Source organism: Calonectris borealis, chromosome 5, assembly GCF_964195595.1.
Source record: "Calonectris borealis chromosome 5, bCalBor7.hap1.2, whole genome shotgun sequence".
NCBI lineage: Eukaryota > Metazoa > Chordata > Aves > Procellariiformes > Procellariidae > Calonectris > Calonectris borealis.
The window spans coordinates 41,696,756-41,721,577 of NC_134316.1; the positions used below are offsets into that span (position 1 = coordinate 41,696,756).

The window sequence follows — 24,822 nt, forward strand, 5'->3', positions numbered from 1 at the left end:
AGTCATTGCTATAGGCCAAATTTATCTGTACAACTTTAATATCGGTGATAAATGCTTAAGAAGAGGACCTGCATGATTTTTCAGGTCATCGCATAAAATTGCAGGTGAGAGGGTTTTTGTTTCCCCTCCAGTTGGACGCTGGACATCTGAACGCAGCACATCTGCTAATTTTAAATTGTGCAAAGTAGAGCGACTCTAATACATAAGCCTGAAACATACCAGCCTTAGACACATCTTAAGAATAGTGCCAGTGACAATAGCTTCCTCCTATCTAAATGTGAAAAGGAGATTTTTCTTTTTCACATTAGGATAAAATGATTCCTTTATGCTTGTTTCAGAGTTGACACGTAACAGGTTACTTTTTGCTCCAACTCTTCCTTCTCTTTCTTCTTCTGTGGCTATATAGTTAAGAGAATGGAAGATTTTATTCATCTCTCTGATAGGTGAAAATGAAAGCTTCATAAACTATACAGGAGCATTTGTTCTGTCTGGAGCCAAGTCAGCCCCGGCCTCCTGCAATTTGTTTAACAGCAAGTCTAACTTCCGTTTCCCGTAAAACAATACGGAAATTTTTTTGCTCTATTTCAAATGTTGAGGTATTGATTCCAGAAGGCTTGCAAAATCTGTTGAAGATACAGCCTGCTTGTAAACCATCTGGGGAAAAATTATTTCATGTCAAAACCAGGCATCACTCATCAATTACTATTTTTTTGCTGTATTTCTCTATTTTAATCATGTGGTAAGAAAGAGCCTACCCTGCTAGTGCAGTAAAACAAAATGCCTCTGAGGAGAAGGTGCATTTGACAAGCTGGGACTGAACAACAGCCAGGTGGAGCAATGCTGTAGGAATTCTGAGGAGTACATTCATGAATCAACACCTCCGACCTAAACCATTCCTAGAGTTAAGCAGGTATGTCAAACTCTTCTTGTGATGCCTTGCACAGCTCAGATGTTTTAAAAAAAAAAAAACAAACCCAAACCCAAACCAACCAACAACCACCAAGCAAACACCCCTGACATTATAATTATTAGAAAAAGCAAGTACTTAAAAAAACAACTACTTCTGACGTTTCTTTAATCAAAAAACTAAGCAACTTGTGTAAGACAGCTCCTGCTGGTCAGTAACCATGATGTTACTTTTTTACCCCGCTCTCATGCCTTTTATTTTTCAAAAGGTCACATTAAACAAAGGATGATACAGACAAGAGTCTTAGTCAAAATAAATCTGTTTTTTTGTTTGTTTGTTTGTTTAAGAGAGTAAGAGAAGAAAATTATTAGCCAACTGCAACAGAGTTAACAAACAGGAGACTGGTAATTAGTGTTTAATGCCACCTATACCGAAATGTTTCCCACTGGGAAAAACGTGGGAGGCAAGTCCACTTTGCTCCTTCGAAGTCACAAGCCGGAGCAGAACATAAAACAGCACCTAACACCACAGTCACTTTACATATATTCAAGTTTTTACACATCTGCAAAGCAGAAGTAGTAGCAGCCATTTGGATGTTCTTTCTTAATGGTTCTCAGGGGGGGCCTAGGAAACTCGGAAGGACCTGGTTCGTGTGACATGGAGCTGGAGCTGCAGCTGCTGCTTCTGCTGCTGCTTCCAGCCACCTGCGCTCTGCCTCTGTCCTCAGTGGGGGAGACCTGGGGGGAACCCGGGCTCAGGTACCCAGCTGTGGTCTGAGTAGAGGCGGTGGCGTACGTGGTCGGGCCAGTGTTGTTTTTCACATAGACGTTTTTGATAGCAACAAGCGTGTGTGCCATGATGCTGAGGCTGTTACTCAGATCTTGCATGCCTTGCTGCAGCAGTCGAAGATTGTGGTTGACACTGTCAAAGCCAGACTGGATCACCTGCATCTGGGTCTGCTGAATCTGCACCAGGTCCTCCTCAGTTATTTCATTTTGGTCTGCCTGGGACCTGCCTTTTGTTTTGGCTTTTACTTTCCCAGAGGAACCACCGCCTGATGTCCCCAGAAAAGGTAGTTGTTCTTGGCTAGGTGGAACCACCGCCATGTCCTCAGAACTTTCTTCTGGCTCCACCACTTTCACTACTATTTCTTCTTTGAGGTTCATCTTCTCAAGACTGGATTGATGAGATGGGCCAGGATTGTCATTAAACCCTAGAGGAGATAGGGGGAGAGGAAAAGCAAAGGAGAGTCAGTGAGAAACTTCGTGACCTCGGTGGTCAGTGAAATGTGTTCTCATCTACTAAGCACTAACATTAGTTCTTGAACCAAGATTCTGCAACTCACACTGCACTATCTTTGATGCTTTTAGTATGTGTATTACCTCAATAGGTGGAAAGAAAACCATAAAGACACATTCAGCAGCTAACCACATATTTGCATACTACAGATCCCTTACCGGCCCCACCACAGAAGCCGAGTTTTAGGTTTCAAGAGACAAAAGTTCATTGCAAGCTCATTTCATGCTCTACCGTGCACACAGTAACCAGTAACAGCATTGCCAAAACACTGCGATTGCAAGAAATCCCTTGGTATGGAAGGTGATCGTTTCAGCACGCTAATGCAACGTCTCTCTGGTACGTATGCAGTTAGGTACTCGCAGCACTTTGTGCTGCCTGGAACTGCATGCTGGCACGGCTTTTTGCATTTGCGAGTACTACCGATGTGAACATAGGCGGCTGGGTCTAATGCCTCTTAGACAGGCATCTACTACGAGATGGGGTTTACTCTCAGGTGCTGTTTTCAGGCACTTTTGACCTGCGGCACGAACTCTGCCAGGTCTGTGTGTGTATGTACATATATATATTTTGCATTCCCAAGGAGAGAAGGCAGTTCTCCAAGGCAGACATTTTCAAGCGGGGCCGGTACCCGCTGCCCCCTGCCCGCACGCAGCGAGCGGGGAGCCTGCTACGGCAGCGGACCAGCGCCGTTCCTCCCCCGGAGGCCGGGGAAGCGGCTGCCGGGGCTCCCGCGGCCGCGGCGGGAGGACGCCGGGCGGAGGGTCCGGGGCAGCGCCGCGGGGGTCGGTCCGGCACTCACCCATCTCCCCCACGACGGCGCCGGGCAGCTCCAGGGTGTCGATGCCGCCCACGATGGGCACGGCCTCGGCGGGCAGCAGGGAGCCGTAGGCGCGGGGGTGGTGGTGGAGGTGGCGGCGGCCGGGCGGCGCGGCGGCGGGCGGCATCTCCTCGGGGGCCAGGAGGAGGCCGAGGGCGGCGGCGGGGCCCGGCGGCCCGCAGCCCTGCGAGAGGCGGCAGAGCTTGCTGCGGTCGCGGCGCTTCAAGTCCCGCCAGCGCTTCTTCAGGTCCTCCACGTCGCGGGGGCAGGCGGCCACCGGGTTCACCTTGTGCCGGATCAGCTCCCACACCTTCCGCTTCTGGCCCGGGGAGGCGCGGCCCGGCCCCGCCGCGAACAGCAGCTGCTCGTGCTTCAGCACCTGCTCGATCAGCACCTCCGTCTCCGCCTCGTTGAAATTCGCTTTGCGCCGCTTGGGCGAGTCCTCGGCCATCCTCCGCCGCGGGGGGCCGGGGCGGCCCCCGTCCGGCGCCGGCGCCGGCGGGCGGGCGCGGAGCCGCGGGGGGCGCCGCTGCCCCTTCCCCCGCCCCGGCCCGCGGGCGCCGCCGCCGCTAGGCCGGGCCCCGAGCCCTGCTGGGGAAGCAAATACCGCGCATGAGAGGAAAAGACGCGCACGGGCCGGCGCAGGCGCCCCGTGCCCCGCGTGTTGACATGGGGAGGGGGCCCGGCCCCGGGCCCGGCCGGCGCCGGCCCCGCCCCCGCCCGCCTCCCCGGCGGGAATCCCCGCCGCCGCCCCGCCCCCGCGGGAGGCGGGGGGGACGGGACACGACGGGCCCGCCCGGCCGCGCGTGGCGCGCTCGCCCGCCCGCAGCCGGCGCCGGCCCGCCCCGCCCCCGCCGCGGGTTGTGCGCGTGCTCGGCGGCGGCAGGGGCCGGGAATGGCGGCTGTTTTGGAGCTGCTGCTGCAGGAGGAGGTGGCGGTCAGCGCCGTGGTGCGGTGGCTCCGGCACGGCCCCGGCCACCGCCCAGCTGAGGTAACGCGCGGCGGGTCGCCCGCCCGCCTTCCCGCCTTCCCGCAGCGACCTCTCCCCGGCGGGGCCGGGCCTGCCTCCGCGCCACCCCCCCAGCTCCCTCCGCCGCCGCGGGCCGGGGCCGTGCGGGAAAGTTTGTCCGCCCCGGCGTTGGGGACTGCTGCTCCGCGCCGCTGTGAGGGGCGAAGCCCGCGTGGGTCAAACCGGGGCCCCGGTGAGGGAGCTGGGGCCGAGCTCCGACTAACAGCCGGCGGCACCGCCCCCGCCGCGGGCGGGCTCTGAGCAGAGCGGCGGGAAAGCGAGGCCGCCGGCGGGGAGCTGCCAGCGGGACCTGCGCCGTGCGGCAGTGCCGCTGGCGGGGGTGTGAAAACCGTTAAAATCCGCAGGGCTGAGCCCGCCGGGAGCTCGGCGCCGCCGGGGCCGGGCCGCCTCCGGCGGGCGGTGGCGCCGGGGCTGAGGCGGGCGCGGCGGCGGTGGGCCGGGCGGCCCTGCGGTCGCTGGCGCGGGAAGCGTGTCGCGAAGGCGGTGCCTCGGTCCCCTGACTGTCGTGTGCCAGCGGAGACCGGAGGGAGGGAGAGAGGGCAGGACAGGGCAGGGCAGGGCAGCTGGTGTCCTGAGGAAACGCGGTGACACCAGGGAGTGAGGCTTCCCGCCTCTTTGGCGGGGAAAGTAACGGTGAGAGATGGACGAGGCTGTCACCGGCCCCGTGTGGGCAGCCGGCGCAGTCCGCCTGCGGCGGGGTCCAGCGCCCGAGCCACGGCTCGGTCCTGAGGGCTTGGTGGTGGCTCTGTGCAAATGCCACTGCCTCTCCCGACTGGCTACTCCTCCCGCCTGTACGTTGAGGAAGATCTTTCAGGGCTGGGAGCGGGTCCTTGCTGGGTTTGAGTAGGCTGAGTTTTGTAATGGGATATGGCTGGAGAATTTGGGTTCCTGTGGTAATAAAAGCATTTGTAACCATAGATGGACTATGAGCGTTTATATTTCACTGATGATGTAAAGAAACAATTTGTATTTAAAGCATTTTCTGCCTGAGTCCCTCAGAGCGCATTACCCAGTATTAATTAAAATCAAAGCTCACTGCTGTCACCCACATGAGTTAGTCAAGTATCGCTGTCATCCTACACTTGCGCAGGAAGAAGGGACCAGCGTTTTATGTTGTCCAGTATTTCCTAAACTGTGGCTCACAGAAGCAGAGCCGGGGAGGTTATGAAGTCTGAGACGCTGACAGCTCAGTTAGCACTGCCTGGGTGGAGGGTGCGGAGGCTCTGCTTGCTGACCGAAAAGCTTGCCCTTGCAAGGGAATTGCTAGCTGCCTTTGGCTGCTGGGAGCAGCTCAGTTGCTTCAGTGTGAGAAACCAAGTGGGAGGCTTGCAGCTGGCAACTGTTGACAGGTTGCCGTTGTCCGGCTGTGGAGGAACCAAACCTCTGTTAACTTGCACAGAGAAAGATGAATAAAAGCAGGTTGTGCTCTGAAAAGCTGGAGAAACTGCCTGACCTTGTGCATAGCACAGACTGTAATCTAAAAGCTAAACCCAGGGGGGCACCTGAGGAAATGGTAGGCTATGTCTTACTCTAGCTTTCGTGGCAGTTTTTGACTGGAGCTAGTAAGAAGTTGGGTCTTCTGACACCTCACGGGGTTTGTATTCTGACCTGTGTTTTTTCACTGAGTGTTAGAGTACTAGAGCAGTGAGCCTTGTCTGCTTGGCTTGTTATCCAGGCTGTGTCGGAGTCTCATGCTCCTTCAGGAAGCTGAACTGGTCTCACACTTTCAAATACAGATTTCAGCACTGGTGTCGAGGATTGTAGGGATCCAGTCATGGCCATGCTTTCACTGCCTCCTTTCATACAAAAGAGTCCTTTAGAAATAGTGTTTGCTCTCTTGACTTTTCATGTAGTGGAGGTATGAATATAAATGAACAGGAATATGTGTGCAATGATTTTAATATTAGTAAGGAATAAGTTGCTGCCTGTGAGAGCTGCTTCTGTTGTTGCAAATGTTGCTGAATCCCATTGAGAGGAAATGGAAACCTGGTGCAGTGTTAGGAACAAAAGAAATTTTACCCAGTGTACAAAGCTTTGAACTATGCATGTAACATGAAGTCTTTTTTGTCTATGTTTGCCCTTGTAAGATCACCACCACCTGTTTAGATTTTAAATGTGTTGATTCTGTGGTGGGTTTTTTTGTTTGTTTAAGTTTCTTAAGTAAAAACTTCATGTACCCTGAAGTTGCCCAGTCTCTGTTTGGACCTCTGTGAAGTCTCGAGAGAGCAAAATTATTTAATTGAAATGGAAGAGCAACTTTGGTCTTGTATTTGGCACTGCCGGACTCGAAGTGCTTAAACAGTTGTTGTTATAGCACCCCTCTGTGGAAGCAGGTGGCGTTCATAGACAAATAGGGGCCGGAAAAGTTGCAGATTTTAGATTTTTCTATTAGAATTAGCTGCTTCATTGTCAATGTCTTTGAAATGTTGGACTTAGGGGTGCCAGTTGCTCCAAGTTCTCCCTGGCTGTAGCTTCAGTATTACTGATGTTTCCATGGAACTATTTCCCAGTTGGAGACCAAAGTGAATGACTCCGTCTGAAAACTTCTGCCAAAATGGCTTGTGTGGAGGCTGAGTTTCCGATCTCTAGTGCTAAGGTTGCTTGAATTTCAGTGATCTGCTTTGACAAGTCATGTTGGTTTTTATTGTGTATTGCAATCCCACAGTTACTACTTAAATGAGTCTTGGGCACAGTCTTGGGAAAGAAAGAATCAGGTAGCATTTTTATATTAATGCTTTGTCCTCTTTCCTTGTAGGAGAACCACATCCATGACAAGCTGGTATCTCTTAGTTTGCTTCAGAAAGACTTTGTGCCTTTTCTGCTAAATTTTTTAAGGGAGCAGACCAGCCAGATCCTGACTAACGGACCCTCTACTCCTGCTAAAACTCCTAATTCCAAGGCCCAAGGGAGCCAAAGGACAGGATCAGAAAGGAGGGCAGGCCATGCAACCAGCAGCCGAGTGCAGCTTTTTTCCCAAAGGACTTTGGTGACCACCTGCACCACAGATACCAGCTTTTCTCCTGCTGCGGCATCCAGTGGCTCCTCTTCCTTTTCTGGGTCAAACCTGTCTAGCCCTTGTGGTGACTTTCCTAGCATGGTCTCCAGTAGCAGCCCAAGCTTTGGGTACAGCCCTGTGCTTAACCACGGTGAGAAGCGGTCATCTCAGAAGGCGAGCTTGGGGAGCTTCCTTACAGCCACGCCTGAAGCCCTGCCAGCGAGACGAGGCCGAAGGAAAGGCAACAGCTCAGTCAGTGCCTCTGGCCGGCAGGTAGCTCGGGATCTGGGGCGTTCCCTTGCTGAAGAGGAAGATGGAAAGAATGACAGTGTATCGTGGAGCGGAGGGAGAAGGAAGCGGAGTGAAGTGCCTCTTGTTTCTGCCAGATCCCCACCCAGCCAGCTAAATCTTAACAACTTGGAGGAGTTTCCGCCCATGGGTGCTGCCTCTGGCTGGACAAAGTAAGAGCAAGTCTGTCTGATTCAGATTGTGCTGCAGGTTACTGTTCCTTGATTAGCTCATCCTGTTGTGCGTGTCCAGATAGAGAAGTTGTTGTAATAAACAATACCTGGGGGCTGGCTTCTTGGTCAGAACTGCTTTGCTGTGTAGGGGAATATTACTTCAACAGGTAGTCAGGTTTCCAGTCTGTGAACTCACCCAAGATGCCTCTTACGCCTTTCACTTGTGATGCTGCCTACCGGTGCACAGACCAGCTGATACAAAGCTGACCACATCTTTGTCCTTGCATGTTCTAACAAGTCAGCATTATCTTGGCTCTTCACGTTTCTCATTTAACACAATAGCAATTGCTAATGAAGAGCAGTCCTGGAAGGCTCTTCAGCTTTACTGAAACTAGCAAAAAAGCTTTTGGATTGACATTCTCTGGCTTCTGGTAACAGATGTTAGCATGCAGCTTCATTTGTGCCGTGTGGTCACAGACAAAATAGCTAGCTGATGCCTGTATTTTTTTTGGTCTGCAGCAAGCCCTGGTCTCCCTGGTGACTTTGGCTTAGCTTCTGGGCAGCTGTTTGTGTTGTGGTTGCCTCAGTCCTTTTTCCTTTCTCTTTGAGGTTTTACTCTTTAAAATCCTCGTTACCTCATGTCAGCCTGTTTGCTCCATGTATCAGGCACTGGTCTCTGAAAGTGGGACTTTCTAGTTGGACATGCAAAATTCCAGCTGAAAATTGGTAGGTCTGTGGGTCTATACAGATGCTGGGTCTAGATGATGCTTTGGCCAAGGGAGATAAGGTGTGTTTCCAGCATAGACAGTCTCTCTTCCTCAATTGCGCTATGCCCAACTAGGAGAAAGAGTGAGGAAAGGGGTCACGGAGTGGTTGGAAGCCAACACTATAGCGATTTTGAGAACACCGTAGCAATTAATATGTAGCAACCAGCATTTTCTTGAGAAGTATAATGCTTTATGTTCCTGTATCTTATTTCCAGTATGTCTCTTACTGCATTACAGAGCCTCTTCCTGAAGGACGAATCTAGGTAGTTTATGCAGGAAGGATGGGTTTCCCTAAACTTAAAGGTCCCATGGTAACTCAGGAGCCTGGACTCTTACTGATAGACAATGGCAGCTTGGTGGTTTTTGTTCTGGGTTTTTTTTTTTTTTCTCGTGGTCATGTTAGAAACTGCTGGTGAATTAGTTTCTTACTAAAATGAGGCATATCCTCTCCTCTCAAATTAGAAATGTTTGGAAGAGTTGTGTGGCACTGTGTTATCTGTTCTGTGATTGATAATTAATTTTGCAGCAAGGGTCAGCAGGCCGTTTTTAGCAGTCTGTACCTCCATGACTTTTTATTCAGTAACCAGAATAAAGTCCACAACTATATGTACAGTTTAGAAATTCAACATCCTGACTCTGTATCCATTTTATTTTAGCATTAGGTTCTTCTGGAAGAGTTGCATGCATATCTGTCTTGAGACCTAATTTTTTTTGTGGTTTAGCTTGATTTCAGTGGAATCGCTTCTCACTTTTTCAGCAAAAGCAAGCCATCAAGGCGAATCAACCCAACTCCTGTAAGTGCTGAGCGCCCCCTCTCAAAACCAAAGATGTGCTTCACCTCCACGCCTGTCAGCCAGTCTCCAGCTGCTCGGTTTTCATCTGGGTCAAGCCTCGAGGCCTTTACTGCTGTCCAGGAAGGAAATCTTACATCTGTGATAAGCAACAGCCTTCAAGAGGAGAGGGAGATGCTGAAGAAAGAACGGTACAGTCTGAGCAGGGTGGTGATAGGCTTGTATTGATTCTTAATTCTCTTGTCTTAAGATGGTACTAATATCAGAGTGGAAATGACTAGAAGAATATCCAAAACAGATTTGATGACCTTAAACTATAATTTGCCTAAAACCAAGTGTGACTTTGGTATCAGACTAGGATATTAATGCAGCTAGCTCATGTTTGTCATTTTGGAGGTGCGCTAACTCTGGAACAATGACCCTCACTTTATCTTCAGAAGTTTAGTTAGTCCTCACTGCTTTCATAAGATTGCCTCTTCATGGGCTTGCACGTGTAGCTATCTCCTTAGATAGCAGCTTCCCTTAGATTGCACAGGTGAAGTGAGTGGGTTTGAGCTGGTGTAACTGGGCTGTGTTTGAAGATTGCGCCTGTGACGGAAGGTGTAGTCTGGTTTGAAGAAAATGACTTAATGATGCAAATGTGGGGAAAGTATAAATGATTTTGCAAGATAGGCAGACTAATACAAGCTTGCAGCCAGAGAAAACAGGACATGGATAGTGTGACATTGTGTTTTAAAAGTTACTCCTGCAGTTATCTATTGAAAATTTTGTGTGCTGGGAGATGAGGTGAATTCGAGCTTCTAATTTTGTCTCTGCTGTTCAGTTACTGTGTGACTTTCATCCTCTGTAAAATGTTAATCTGGAAGGATTGATACTTCAGGGAACAAAGCAAAGCACAGTAGTGGAGAAACTATCGTTCATCAGAACTGTTGCTGTTCTTTGTAGATTTTGTTCTTTGGGAAACTCCTCAGGACACGTGGGTGGAATTCTTTTCCTGCTAAGCCTTGCAATTCACTTCAGTGGGTCGAGAACTGCTGAAACAGACCCAGTAGAGTCTCATGAGTCATGTTTGTACCGGACCTGTAACAGAACTGCTCAGGATTCAAAACTGCCTCTGTGCACTTCCATGAAGCACCTATTCCAGTCTGAATTCTACCTGAAATGTCCCACTAATCCATATAAAATAAAGTAGGTGAAATAGAAGCTGGATCTTGTCTGTGAGGTGATCTCATCTGACCCATCACACTTGAAATGGGCAGTGCTCGGCGCTCAGAGCTGGGACCTGCTCTTGGGTCCTCAGTAGTGGTGAAGTGAGGTACAAAACTAACGCAGCCCCCAGCCAACTGGGTCACTTGAAGCAAGGGCAAAAGGTGAAATTCATGCTGAGGTAGATGACAACACTGAGGCAGAAATGAAGCAGAGTCTAAATGCATTGTTGGAGTCTTACCTTGGTGGGTTTACAAAGTGCTTAATGAGTAATTTTCTTCAGTTCTGTCAGTCAGGTGCTTATGTTCATTGCAAGGGAGATGATACTAAATAACCTTTCTACGCCCGTTTTGGGACTAATATGTTCTTCATCGCAGGAGTTCCACTAGAAATAGGCCAATAGCAGAAGTTCTTTGCTGCAGTTAAAAACGTTTCTGTCTTCCCCTCAGCCTTTAAAGTGACTTTTAAAGATTTTACTTTTGAGACAACATGGTAAGAGGTGGTGTGATGTGCCAAGTGTGGATGTTCCATTGGGATCTTTAACAATCATTTGATATTGCTGTTACTGGCTTTTTTCCTGCTTCTCATGTGTCTTACGTATGCCAGTCTGCTGCTGCATTTTGAATCACCTCTGCAGGTATATTTTTTACAATATCTATGTATTTAACTGAGTGATCATTGTTGATTTAGAATCCAGCAATTAAATTAGTTTGTTCTTTGTGTTGTTTAACTTGCCAGTATGGGATTTCATCAGTTATTGCATTGCCTTTTCATTTAGTGGTATTGGATCTTCTCAGGGCGTTGTTAACTTACAAATATATCTGAAGGTACAGATGTGAACCTTATTTTCATAGACTTTGTAAAGTGTCTAGCTGTCAGAAATTGTACATGCAAAAATTTTTTTTACGACCTGGTCTATTAACAGATTCCATGTCCTTAACAAATATCAGTTTAGATGAGAAGCAGTAACGTAGGTTAGTTAGATAATTTGGTCAAAGTGCCACACTTTAGCAGAGTTGGAATTTGAATGTGATTCTTTTGAGTCTTTTGATTGTTAGCCCCAAGATCCTTTCTGATTAAGGGAAAGATGAGTTAAATTACTGTTATGCTAAAAGCAGCTTTAGGCAGTGTAAATTATATAGTTAGTTATTGCAGGAATTCCTTCATGCTAGGCTGCAAGAGAAAGACCTCTTCTGGCTGCATGTCTGCTGTCTATCATCTTCAGTCATGTAGTATGTTGCTGCTCTTGAATTTCAGATGCAAATTGCTGCACCAGGCGTCTTCTCCTGCAGGGATATCTCTTGATCCTGGCACTCCTACTAAGCCTAGCTACACTCGCAGTGCTAGCCTTCCTGCTGAAAGCCATCTGGTGACCTGTGCAAATCCTACTAAGGTTTCCTGCAAGAAACGGTTGGAGTGTCTGGCGCAGCTCTATTCATCATGTATAGCAGGTGAAGACCCATAGGATGTGAGACTGACCTTTCTTTGAGCTTTGAACTTGCATGTGTGTTGTGAGGGGGAGGTAGATGAGATGTGGAAGTTGTGGGACAGTTACAGTGTACAAACAAATAACATCTGGAAAAATAAACTAAGCCAACACAGTTATTAAAATAAATGGATACTAGGTAAAAGTTTAGGGAAGGAGATTAACCTGATGCAGTACTCTGAGCTGTAGGAGGCTGACGTTGTATGGTCCTGTCTGAAACCAGACCCTTCCCTAACACATCTTTCCTGTAATTCCCATATTGATTTACACTGTGTCTGTGTGTGGGGAGTTCTTTGCCGACTGTGCCATAGAACAGTTATCTGTCTTTTTACCTTCATTTATTAAAGCAGGTCAATACTGAATATCCACCTTTAGTATCTCATTTCCTCTTTTACAGAAAACCTGGTACCAAATATTTTTCTGGAGCTCTTTTTTGTTCTGCAGCTGTTGACATCTAAAGGTACTTCTACCGCAGAAGAAGGGGACAGTGACCTTGAAGTCAATGAAAGCAGTAAAGGTAATAGTATTGAGTGGAAAGAATGTTACTTCCATGGAATGATAATGTGATATAGAATAGTTGCCTTTAGCTTGGACAATTAGTCTTAAATTCCACAAAAAGCGCCTTATTACCACTGTGGGACTCATCTGAGATGCTGACAAAAATCATGCGTGTATGGGAAGTGCTTCCACAATATGGTAGAGCGAGATTGCTAGATACTGTTTGAATCTAGTTTTCTGCTATTGTGCGAGATTTGCTGTAGCTACTTGCTAACACTGACTTTCAGAGAGAAGTACAGATACGCTAAAGTCTCTCCTCCATTGGTCCTTGCAACTCAAAAGTGCTGTTGATCTGCTATGTGTTTCTTAAATTTAAGGTTGGGTTACAAGTGCACAGGACCATCTATATAGATATGTAATTGTTGCATTTGGTTTTTGGCAAATTCAGACTTAAACTTGATGCAGTTAGTGCTTTGATATGGATATAAAACCCAAAAAAGTGGTTTTAAGATGAGACAATCCCCCCCCAAATGCTCCTGTTTGATTGACCTTTGTTTTGCCACTCACTGATTCTTAGGGCTGTGTCCTGGATTAGGAACACAAAGTCTCCAGCTATGGGAACAGCAGCTCGTGACTGGTTGCGGTTGGTCTATTTTTTGTCCTGGATCTGCTTACTGTTGGCCAGAAGATTGAGAATGAATCTTATCTTTCCCATACAGCATTGAACAATTCATTTGCCTTTAGTATAGGAAGGATAGGGATGGGAGGATTTGTCTATTCCGGTGTCAGGGAATGGGAGCTTCTGGAAATTGGATACTGGTCTGGGAGACTGTTTTTGGATATGGCAGTTCCTACTTTCCTTGAGAGCTAATTGTTGGTCTTTTAGTTTATAAGTGGTGATAGGTGCTATTGTCTCATGTTTCTTTTTTTTCCTCTTAGATGCATCAGGGATTCAGCATTTCCGAAGTGTGCACAATTGTGTTTATTTTGCTGTTCAAGTCTTGGATTATCAATATGAGTGAGTTGAGTATTTTTTTTGCCTCTGCTTGTGACTGCAGATGTGTGAGAGATGAAGCAAGTGTGCTTGGATTTTAGAGGTTTGCCACTTACAGGCATGGAGTTGTTAATTTTCCCTCAAGACATACAACTTGGCCTGGATTTGAATATCTATGAGTTTTCCTTGCACTGTTCTGTCTTCTGAACCTCAGTGTCATTATGCAAGAATAGGAGAGTCATGAGATGAGAGCAATAAAAAATGGCCTTACGGATGCCAGTAGGATTTGATGCTGCGTGCCTGGGGCTTAGAACTCTTTGCTTGGTAGTCTCATAACAAATGAGCATAAGCATTTCTTTAAGTCTGATCATGTGTTGTTTCTGTCTGTCTGTGGGTTTTATCCATGTTGTCTTGGCAGAATTATTTCCCGTTTAGAAAAGGGGACGCTGAAGCTGTTGGCTGAAAATGAACGGATTGCATCTTTTTCTCCTACCTTGCACGAGAGGCTCAGGCAGGCTTATGAAAGCAGCACAGCCAAGGTAAAAATTGGCAGAGCTCAACTGATGTTGCTTCATACCTTTGTGTTGTTGCTTTTTTATTTGTGATGGCTTTGACGTTAAATCTCATTCCTTCTACTTTGAGTATCTTGTCATCTCGTCTTTGGCAAGTGTCTGAAAGCTACTTTTTTTTCTTGTCAGCGGGTGAGTGAATTGCTAGGTCCAATGATTATTAGCCGTGAATCGCCACTGGCTAGCCTTACATTGTGCTCCAGGCCCTAACCTCAACCAGTGACTTTGACGGGGTCAAGTTTTGCTTTTGAGATTCTCATCTAATAAGCATGGATCCCAGAAAAATGATCGGTTAGATGCAATATTGGAAGAAGTGGATTTGTTTCATAGCTACAGACTTCTTTTAGGCAAATGAAGCTTCAGAGGAGACGATGCAGCCTGTGAAAACTGTTTTCCTGATCTAATCATCTGAGTTAGGGAACTAAAGCTGGATAGTAGGAATGCTTGCCTTAATGTATTTTCTATCTTGTTTCATCCATCTTTTAAAAAATGGAAATTGCTTTTGGCAAAGAAAGTACAGGGTACTTTCTGAGACTAAGGCATGTCAATAGCTGAGCTTTTTAGTTAAAGCTGTAAATAAAGGTCTCTTGTTACTTGAAGACATAGGCTTTTCGAGTAGGAGAAAGAAGAATAATACAGGAATTGCCAGCCACTATCCTGCATTCTCTGGAGCCCTATATTGAAGGTACACTTTGGCTGTTTGCAGATCTTTCTTTCCACACTGTATCAATATTGGTTGCAATCTATTCTGCAGAGGTTTCTTAGAGACGAGATGCTTCCACTCACAATGTTAAGTGATTCTCTGTAGTGTAATGCAGGTTGTACAACTGTTGGTGTTTACTAGCAGTTAGCATTTGGAAAATGGCTAGTGTCTGAACAACTCAACTGGTGACACTTGGTTTCCTCATCATGTCTTTTCCCTGCTTTTTCTAGGTTTCAGATTTTTGGATGAATTAGAGACTTATATTAGTCTAATGGCTGCCTTTATATTTTTAACAGGTGTCTCTCCTGCTGCCATGCTCTGTACAGTCTGTTTCTTTCCAGCCAGAAACGGACAATCGCTCCAACTTTCCTAGTGACAGAGCATTTCACATATTTAAGAAACAGAGGTAAATTTCTGCTACTGTTACTGTATGGCTCACAGGGTATAATCTTTCCATGATTGTGAACAGAGGATATTAAGAATGTCTCATGTATGCTACATGCTGTAGAAAAATCTTGAGATTTTCACTCTAAAAAAATAAAAATAATAAAAAAAAAAAAGGCCTTTGTCCGTATTGACTGCAGGAGCTAAATGCTTAATGTCTTTAGAGAAGAACAGCCTAATTCTTCAGGAGTTATTGAGACTTCTGGTAAATGCCAGTACAGTATGTCACCCTACTGGATTGCTTCTGCATATAAATCTGGTATGCTTTTATTCTTCCTGCCACCTCCCTCCATGCTTGCAGCAACAGGGTGAGGGGAGAATGGCAAGTTGTCTTGGTCCTTTTTTCTCTCCTCATAGGTATTGTTTCATGTGGCTTATTCTTTCCTGCCTCTCAGTCTTCAGTGTGTCTGATAATGGGTGTTTTGGTCATTCCGTCAGAGCTTGGGCATAACAAGCTTAAGCACTTGCTGTCAAAGACATGGAAAATGGAAACTCGCTGAAGTACCACTAACATTAATGAGTTTTGCAAAGGTATCTGAATGCTTAGAGGCTTGAGTTATTTAATCCGAGGTAGATTCTTGCTGGGGAACTTAGGAGCAATTGAATATTCAGTTGTTGTTACTTCAAATTTTGACAAGTAGGAATTCATACCCTTAAATATCTTGATTCACAGGGATATCTTTTATGAACTGCTGCGTGAATGGGAGGATAACCATGAAAAAACTGGCTGGGACTTCGAAAGAGTTCTGGGCAACAAGATCAGGTAGGAGTCTTATACAACTTCAGCTAGCTCTTTAATGTAGCTGAATTGCTGGTGCAGCATACTAGACTCAGCATCCTAAGTTCCACGTTCTTCCTAATGGTCTTCTGCACTGATCTATAGGGAGCTGTGCTTCTTGGAAGATTCTGTCCGTGTAAACTTCCTTCTATATTTAAAAGTATCAACTGTTATCTTAAAGAAACAAGCTATAAGTGGCAAGGGCCTAATTTGATCAGTCTTGGTGTAGCTCTTTTGCTGTTCATAATCACAGAAAGAACAACTCTCACATGCAGTATGTTGTGGTCTGAACATTGTCATTGTATATACTTTTGTGTGCATTTCATGTTTCCAACGCCCCACTCCTCTTAAGTGTGGATAACTGTGTTAATATATTCAGAAGCTCTTGGCTCTCCTAATTGTTTTAGGGGGTTCTAGTGTATTGGCTCTGAAAAGAAGACAACTGTGTCTCTTTCTATGGAAAGCAAACTGTTTTATTCATTTATTGCTTTATCAAAATAGAGTATATATAAAGAAACTATTATGGTTTTGAAAGCAGTTGCCTTGTGGGTTTCTGTGTTAGTCTTAACCACCAACCTACTCAAGTTACATGTATGAAGGTGACATTTCACCATAGGAGCAAAACAAGGCTGAGATTTAAACTGAGAAATTTTCCTTCTCTTTGGGCATCAGAAGTACTGCTATTGCTGTTTTCTTACTTGCATATGTGTGAACTCAACTCACTGCTCTGCACAGGGGAGAGTGGGAGCTGAATGAGTTAATTTTCTTCCTAAATGACAGCATTATTGCAGGAAAGGAAGAGAGTCTTGTTATCTCTAGAACTGTTTGCTCTGCAGGTGCTCAATTTTTGTTTCCACGGTCAGCAGATGGGGCTTGGTGCTTGGGAAACCTGGTTAAAAAGATGCAGTGGCCTTTGGTGATAACTTTCTTAAAAGCAGTTATTTTATGCTTTTGGTGCAGTTTGAGGTTAAAACACTTTTTTGTACCACAGAGATCCAGTCAGCATTTTGTGATGTTTTCCTTCACAGGGCCATGATGGCTCACCTATCTGCAACCTGCAACCACAGCCATTTTGCCAGGCTCTTTCAGAAACAGCTTATCCAGGTAAATGACTTGGGTTTTTTTATGAAGATGTACATCAAAGCTGATTTGATCTTTTCTCTGGCTGAGAAAACAAACTGTGTCTTGCAAGTTTCTTTGAGATTTTCCTATTGAAACTTTTTTTGGGAGAGCAAAGTCTTCAGGATGGGAATTTCCTTCCTTTTCCAGAAATATATATCAGTGATAAATTATTGATGAACTCTGTGTAAATCAAGGATAAGGCACACTAAGCACATCATGAGCTGTAAGAATTAATTCTTCATGGTTTAAGGATCTGTTTTGACATGTATCTAATGTAGGGGTTCCCAGTTACGTTCATTAGCAACATGAGTGTACTACATGCAAAGAGTCTCTAGTTCTTCTGTGTAATGCTGCAACAGGCTCTTTTTGATATAGTATTGCTGTGGTAATTTACAGGGTTTTTTTGGCCAGTTTCAAGCATCATCTGAATTCACTGTAGCTGAAGGAATGAAAAAAGAAAATATGCTTCTGATTGGAGTATAGATTTTCACTGTATTCTCTATAAATGGCTGGCTTATTGGTGGGTTCCTTTTGGATAGCAAAACAGGCACAAAACCCCACCTTGAGTATTAGCCCACACACATTGCCAGGAAGTTGCAAGCTGCTGGAATGTTGAAAATTCCTCTAGTGTCCAGTCTGAATTTGCATCAGTGTCCTGTCTGATGTGCGTGTTCAGGGAGATTGTGGGAAAGAGATGAGGTGGACTTTGTTGCATCAATAGGACTTAATTAGTCCTAGGTACTGTATTTCTCCTTTATATCTGTGCCTTCTTAATGAAGACTGCAGGGTTTCACAAGCGTAACCAAAGATTTAAACTGATAACTAGCTGTCTTCAATGAACTGATGTGTCTGACCAGAAACTGATTTGCAGAATCTTGTGTGTATTATGATACCCATGCAGAAAAGAACCTAGACTGAGGATTTGTGTCGAGGCCTGATAATTTAAAGGTTGGGAAGTGTAACAAGATGTTCTTTTGGGAGAGGAGGATGCTCAGTTTGGAATAAATGGACCTAGTAATTGTTCACTTGGTATACATACCTAAATGTTGCTTTTTAGTATCTCTCACTAAAACTATCCTGACTTAGATGTAGGAGTATGCAGTCATCTTTTCCCTTTACTCAGCATTGGTTAGGTTACATCTGGGATACTGTGTCCAGTTTTGGGCTCACCAGTACAAGAAACATACATACAGACTAACTAGAGCGAGTCCAGTGCAGGGCCACATAAATGGTTAAGGGACTGGAGCATTTTTCATATAAGGAGAAGCTGAGAGAGCTGGGACTGTTCAACCTGGAGAAGAAAAGGCTCCAGGTTATCTTAGCACTGTACAAATACCTGATGGGAGGGCACGAAGAAGAGGGAGCCAGATTCTTCTAAGTAGTGTTCACTGACAGCACATGAGGGAACGGACGTAAATTGAGAAAAAGGAAATTCCATCTGAACACAAGACAACACTTCTTTACTGTGAGAGTGGTCAAACACTGAAACAGGTTGCCCAGAGGGGTTGTGAAGTTCCAGTCTGTGGAGACATTCAAAACCCAATTGGACGTGGTCCTGGACAACTTGCTGTAGCTGACCCTGATTGAGCAAGAGGGTTGGAGTAGATGATCCAAGAGGTCCCTTCCAACCCAAACAGTTCTGCAGTTCTGTGATTCTTTGTGTCTTGAGTAGTATCTATGTGTTTGGGCCAGGGGGGCATTCATTTTTTGATTTTATTTAACTCTGTGGAAACTCGAGGAAAATCTGGTCTGGGAATGCATAGTGCAGTATCACGGTCCTTGGAGACTGGGCTAAAGATCCTACTGAGTGGTTCATGAAGACCATGCGAGTGATAGGTATTCTCTCCACACATCCAGATGTAGTCTGCTAGATGTGCCCAAGTTAGATGTATAGGATCGGAATTCCATCTCTCAAGATCTCCAGGCTGTTTATGGCTGAGGTGGGTAGCATGTTTCGGCATGAGGAAAAGAAATCTTCCGTAGTGGGCTGCCTGAAAAGGCCATGCTTGGATTACTCCTAAAACAAAGCCTTGTGAGGAAGGGAGAATATGTGGGGCGAGAGATGAAGTGAAATAATACCTTACTACAAATTTTCCTTCTCACTACTCTTTCTGTCTCCTGAAGATGTGTAAAGGTCCTACTGGAGGTGGCGCAAGCTGGGGAGACACCCCAGACCAGGATGTTCTTAATATGCTGGGTTCTGATAATCTGAGCCGTCTGAAGAGGCTGCAGGAAAGATTTATCGTTCCTCAGAGCATCAGAGGACCTTGTCCACCCCCTTCGTTCCCAGGGTGCCAGCAGTTCTTCAGGGACTTCATCCTCAGCGCAGGAAGGTTAGCTGCCCGTGGTTGCTGTTTCCTTGGTGAAGTGTGCGGGCGAGTGGGGAACACTAGCATGTTGCTCTTGCAGCAGGGAGTTTTCCGCAGAGCTTGGGGCATGGTGTAACTTAGGCAGAGCATATCAGAAATGTTTTTAAGCTGCATAATACCACACTAAGTGTTCTTGGCCAGCACGCACGGTGAACATGTTAATAAGCAGGTTCTGTCTGGAGCACAGCATGTGTTTGTGTGCTACATTAGGCTAGACTACATGGTAATAATCTTCCTTCTATAAAACCATAATATCTTGTCACAGGCCATCAGCATTTTCCAGTGCCAAGGCGTGCAATGCAAGGGTACTGGACTGGCCAAGTGTTTCTTGTGTGGTAGTGCATGAAGCTAAGGAGTTAGAGGATGAAGCCAGGTTCATGGTTTTGTTTAATGAGTTTTTCACAATCCACAGCATGGAGAAGTTGTGATCTATGGGAGATTTGAATCTTCAGTTACTTTACAGCTTCCTGCTTCGACAGATCCATATTATTATCCTTATGCTGGGACTCGCTAAATAGCATCTGTTTGAAGAAGTACACAATAAGAGTGGAAAAGAAGGGAGTCAGCCAGTACTAGTCTTGTCCCTTGCTTGCTTGTCTTCAGTCTGTTACATGGATGTCTGCTGATGCTTGATACAACTCATGAGACAAGCCTGAAATTTTGCAGTGTGTTAGTTGAGGTTTTACTGCTGTTTTCAGCCCAGTCTGACTCATCATCATCTTTTGCTGAAGTTACCAGTTCAATCAGCATCTGATGGATAGTCTGTGCCTGAAGATACTCGAACTGGATGGCCTTACTCTGGTGGAGCATGAGCACGGTGATGGGGAAGCAGATATGGATGAACAGGTAAGCTTGTTTTTTGCAAACACATTTGGCAGGAATTTCCCTGAACTGTTCCTGTACCCAGAGAATTACTGGCTTGATTGTGAGTTGACTTGGAGCTTCCACTGCTGTATTTGCAGGACAAGAGCTTATTCCTTTGGTTTTGTCATAACTCTGCAACTTGGTTATGGATGGCTGAGCCCCTTGCCATTTACTTGTATGCTTCAGGGTGCTTCACACAACTGTGTTATAAGAGATGATGCACAATAGTTTGAAAAGTGCGAGCCTCTTTTTAGGTTGTTAGTACCCTGTGTTAGATCAGTGAAATATCCGAGTCCAGTTGTTGCACTCAGTTGCAATAGTTCCTTGTTACTTTTCCACGTAGAAAGATTTTAGTTAGAATGAATTTGTAGTCACGCCTATTCATACCTGTTCAGATGTTTCTTCACTGATCTGTACCTGTCAGAGGTGTCATAGCTTATAGTCTATTAGCAAAGTAGCAGCCAAAGGTTCATGAAAACTTGCAGAGCAGTAATGGTATGAAGGAGGCGACATGAGATCAGCTCTGTGCCCTCTCATTGACTCCAAAGTTGTTAATACGAAGATGTGATTGAGCAGCTGCTTGTTTTAGAAAGCTCTTGAATTAATTTCTTCTCACTATAAGTGAAGCCATGGAGGCAGAAGCAATTTGAAATGCTTGATAAATATGTATTTTGGAAACGTATCTTTATTAAAAGCAGTGATGAAGCTATGTGGACCTTTTGCACGAAGGGAATGGAAGTTTAGTGTAGGTAGTTGCTTTGCCAGTTTAGGGTAGCGTTGCCCCAGCTTGCTTTTCTTCATTTCAGGATGAAAAGAAGCGTTTCACTGTAGTCCTGTTAAGTCTACGACTCCTTGCCAAGTTCCTGGGGTTTCTTGTTTTCTTGCCATATCGCACTTTGGAGCAACCAACTAGAGACTTGCAAGACTCTGCAGTAGCGTTAAGAAACCAAGTAAGAAACCAAACTCTTCTAAGAAATCTAACGTGGCCTTTGGTTGATAGGCAGGTTTTCTAATCCAAGGAGGGGATTATGAATTGTTATGCCCTTTCAAAGCAAGCCAGTGGTTCCTGGGATCATGTTATACTGTTCTGTGCCCCTACTGCATATTCTGGGGTTGGGAATAAAGGAAAGAAGGGTTTGTGTAAGCTAGAAAAGAGAGGGAATGCACTGATGGTGAGGTACTCAGTCTTCTGTTATTTCTGGTAATCTGGGGCTGTCATACCAGAACTCTGACCTAGCTAAGACGACTTGTATTTATAGTGTAAAATCCAGCTACCAGGAATGTTTTTGTTAGTTTTGCACCCATCTCCTAGAGTGTGTCGTACTGAATGCAAGGAGGCAGGGGTAGACCTTGACTCCACTTGCACATAGTCAGGCTTACAGCCTTACTTTTGAAAATCCCAGTGGGACCCCTGGTTGCCATCATAGTGTGGTTTTTACTCTGCTCGTGTGCAAAGAAATGTTTGCGTTAGCCAGAAAGTCACCTCTTATTTGTACAGAATACAGAAGATGAAATCCTGGAAAGAAAAGTCATTATATAGATAAAGTTTTTCTTTAAGTATCAAAAGGTAACTTCAAGTGCTGCTTTCACTTCTGTTGTCCATTAAGACCCTACCTGTACTGGATGTATTCAAGCTTCTGAGGCAATCTATTCGGGATCAACGTTCTATCCTGACTATTCCTTGGATTGTGGAGTACCTTTCCCTTGTGGATCATATTGCTCCTTTCCTTGATTACTACAGGAAAGTATTTTGTCTCTTGCTGCAGGTATACAGGTAAGAGCCTGGGAAAGGATATTTGTTTAAGAACTTTTCTGTGAGGGTTTGCTTGCTTAGTTGAGGGGCCTGGTGTTTGAGGATGCATGCTGGCCCTAGTTTGAGGTTCTTATAAAAGGACATTTTTTTTTTTGTGCAAATCATGAGCACTTCTTATCTTACATAAGGCTGCAAAGGGAACACATCCTAAACTCGGAGGTTAATATTTGATTTAAATATGTGGCTTTTCATTAAGTAAACAAAATTCTTTAAATCCACACTCACTCCTTCTACATCTGCAGCTGTGTATTTTAAACCTTGAATTTGAATCTTAAACCTACAAGGTCTCCCATGCCTAAATAATGCTCTAGTTTTGTTTCCTGTATACATGAGGAAAATTTGAAGCACATTCTAGAGAGTTACTTCACACTGGCTTTTCCAGTGTAAACTTAAAACAGCATATTATTCAGATCCATACGTACAAAAAAGTAGAGCTTGCTCTCCACTCTTTAGGCAGACAAGTAGGGAATGTGTACATGGTGACAAATAGTATAATTAGAAAATGAGTGGTTTGGGATTTTTTTTCCGTAATGAAAATTGAGCTATTGAAATCTAACGCTCTCTCTTGCTGCTTTTGCTGCACGGCAGGTTAATGGTCCTTTCTGAAGATAAGGAGATAAGTTTCCTGAACAAGCTGCTGATCCTTGCAGTTCTGGGTTGGCTTTTTCAGGTAGAGTCTCCTGTGTGCACACAGCTCTTCCCTGAAGAAAAAGGAGGGCACAAAACTCAACAGAAAATAGTATTGAAATGAATTAAAACACTGCAAAACAGTAGTTTTTGTTGTTTTGTTGGGGTTTTTTTACACGAGTGTGGGGTTTGAAGAATCCTCTGTACTTGGAAATCTGCATCCTTGTAAGCAAGTTGACAGCTGATTCCTGTTAGAACTGGAAGCTCTTGTCACAAAGACTGAGTGCTAGCTGGCAGTCTTGAATTACTGGGGAATTTTTTGTCTGATAAAAGAATGGTGTGTGATGAACTTTTAAAATCCTTTTGTGCCTTCAGTTAGAAGCAAGGTAACTGGTTAGCAGCAACCTGTTGGAAAAGTGAAAGATGCTGTATGGGGAGGGTAGGGAAGGTGACTTATGTTATGGTGATCAAACTTAATCTTTAGTTTTATGGAAAGGTTCTCCTTTAGGGCAGAGAGGATCCTTAGTGCTAGTTTTTCTGTGGGTGGGAGGTTGGTGAGATTTTACTGTCCTCTTTGTCAGAAATGGTGTAAGTTACTGACTGCTGTTTGGGTTGTAATATTGGGGTTTCTGTTTCAGGTTCCATCAGTCCCTGAAGAGTTGTTTTTTACCACTGATGTCAGGCAGGAGGGATTGATGATGGATACTGTGACATCTGCTCAGGCTTTGGTGAGTTAGTGCAGCAGCATGTCCTCTGAATCTGTGGATAAGGGTGGACCTACCACGGCCTCAGGAGTGTAAGATTTTATCAGGAACTTGGCTTCAGTGCAGCTGCATTCAGCATATGTAGGCCAATGGATGTGATGCCCCGGTTTGTCCAAGCGCCTCAATTGCATTGCATCCTGGATTGTAAACTGTGTGTGTTACAGCTCTGGGGCTGTTGTCAGGCAGGAACGCCTCACCTGCTGCAATAGCTTGCAGAATAGGTGCGAAGTTATGCTGGAGGATCAGGTGCTGTTTTCCTACTCACTGATAATGGCAGTAAAAGGTGAGCTGATAGAACTGTAGCACTTCCCAGAAATAAGTAATAGTAATGGTGAACTCAACAGAAATTGTAAGACGGGACTATAAGAGCAAGGTTGCTGTCTTTGGGGTCACCTCTTTTCCAGTTGCATGATAAGGGTAACTGAACTGAAAATAGTATGAACAAGCAGAAAAGGAGGTGAGTTTATGGCATGTGTGATGTTTCAGATAACTCCCAGACATGCAAGAGAATACATAGCATTCCTTGAAGAATGAGCAGTATATTTGCTAAGATATATGTGTATCTTGTTCTAATTAGAAAGTTCTGTTTTGCACTATCTCTTCAGTGGCAGAGATAAGGATGCGGAGATCAACTGATTTTTTTTTCCAAATGAGGGCAGTACACACTGCCCGCATGGATCGGATCTGAAGTTGCTTTTCCTCCCATGCCTGTGGCTGCACTGGGTGATACGAGGGTGACATTACTCCACAGTGCGGTGTTCCAGTGAGTCTGGGTGCAGACACCTGTGGAGGTGTAACGCATAGCAGATGTGCCTCATTTATTCTCCTCCGTGGATAGGTTTCTCTTTTATGAGTAGCAGCTGTGGCAACAGTCTTGGTTCCCTTTGTAACCGTGAGCTCTCAGCTGGGCTTTGACAGTGATCAGAAGCAAAGGTTGAGCTCCACTGACTGAATGCAGAACAGCTCATTGTGTGTTACAGGGCTGGACTGAACACTTGGGCTGGAAGTTCATAATTTTACTGTGGACTTGGAATCCAGTTATTTTTATTGTTTTCATGGAAAGGCAGTTCTGAAACCGTATGGGATTTCTGACTTGCTGAAGACTGTTTCTTTCCTGCTGTGTCCTTTCAGCATTTCCTTCCTTTTCTCACCAGGACTCTGTACCCTTGGTGGATCAGCAGTTACTCTATACCTGCTGTCCCTATCTTGGTGAGTATTTTATTTATATTTGCTATATAAATAACATATATTAGTATGTCTTTTATTTTTATTTATATTTTTTATTTTTATTTATATTTGTCCTTTGGTACTGTGAGTCTTCAGATTATCTTTCTTACCCCTCCTCACAACTTCAGGTCTCAGTTGTGTATGGGTCAACCTTGATAAAAAGCTGTATTGCAGAAGCTCTTGCAGCTGTGAATAGTGTCTGGTGAAGCTGGGGGGGAGGGAGGCTACACAGTCAGGATAGTTGATCTACAGAGCTTGAACCCAGAGGGACAGGGGAACTCAGCCTTCACA

At 45.2% G+C, this 24,822-nt stretch overlaps 2 protein-coding genes across 4 annotated transcripts in view; one reads left to right on the forward strand and one right to left on the reverse strand.

The window, feature by feature from the left end:
- Positions 1-345: 345 nt before the first annotated feature.
- Positions 346-3,493, reverse strand: LOC142083033 (uncharacterized). Its single transcript, XM_075152049.1, has 2 exons — positions 3,006-3,493; positions 346-2,120 (listed from the first exon to the last, which is right to left on the reverse strand). The coding sequence occupies exons 1-2, from the start codon at positions 3,472-3,474 to the stop codon at positions 1,462-1,464; spliced, it is 1,128 nt and encodes a 375-aa protein (XP_075008150.1). The 5' UTR covers positions 3,475-3,493; the 3' UTR covers positions 346-1,461.
- A 394-nt stretch (positions 3,494-3,887) lies between these two features.
- The window catches only part of CDAN1 (codanin 1), a 33,385-nt gene continuing 12,450 nt past the window's right edge, over positions 3,888-24,822 (forward strand). For all 3 annotated transcript variants that reach the window (XM_075152058.1, XM_075152060.1, XM_075152061.1), the window contains exons 1-17: positions 3,888-4,014; positions 6,809-7,509; positions 9,034-9,258; positions 11,531-11,724; positions 12,157-12,276; positions 13,197-13,275; positions 13,670-13,790; positions 14,820-14,929; positions 15,641-15,730; positions 16,774-16,849; positions 18,992-19,200; positions 19,968-20,082; positions 20,907-21,050; positions 21,708-21,874; positions 22,502-22,583; positions 23,179-23,268; positions 24,459-24,513. In XM_075152058.1, coding sequence (XP_075008159.1) covers positions 3,919-4,014; positions 6,809-7,509; positions 9,034-9,258; positions 11,531-11,724; positions 12,157-12,276; positions 13,197-13,275; positions 13,670-13,790; positions 14,820-14,929; positions 15,641-15,730; positions 16,774-16,849; positions 18,992-19,200; positions 19,968-20,082; positions 20,907-21,050; positions 21,708-21,874; positions 22,502-22,583; positions 23,179-23,268; positions 24,459-24,513 — 2,674 coding nt within the window. In that variant the 5' untranslated portion in view covers positions 3,888-3,918. The remainder of the gene's footprint in view (positions 4,015-6,808; positions 7,510-9,033; positions 9,259-11,530; positions 11,725-12,156; positions 12,277-13,196; positions 13,276-13,669; positions 13,791-14,819; positions 14,930-15,640; positions 15,731-16,773; positions 16,850-18,991; positions 19,201-19,967; positions 20,083-20,906; positions 21,051-21,707; positions 21,875-22,501; positions 22,584-23,178; positions 23,269-24,458; positions 24,514-24,822) is intronic.

Bases quoted from the DNA above. Each gene is read 5' to 3' on its own strand.
- LOC142083033 (XM_075152049.1), bottom strand. From the start codon at position 3,474: ATGGCCGAGGACTCGCCCAAGCGGCGCAAAGCGAATTTCAACGAGGCG. The intron at 2,121-3,005 runs GTGAGTGCCGGA...TATCTCCTCTAG, and splicing joins CGCCGTCGTGGGGGAGATGG to GGTTTAATGACAATCCTGGC.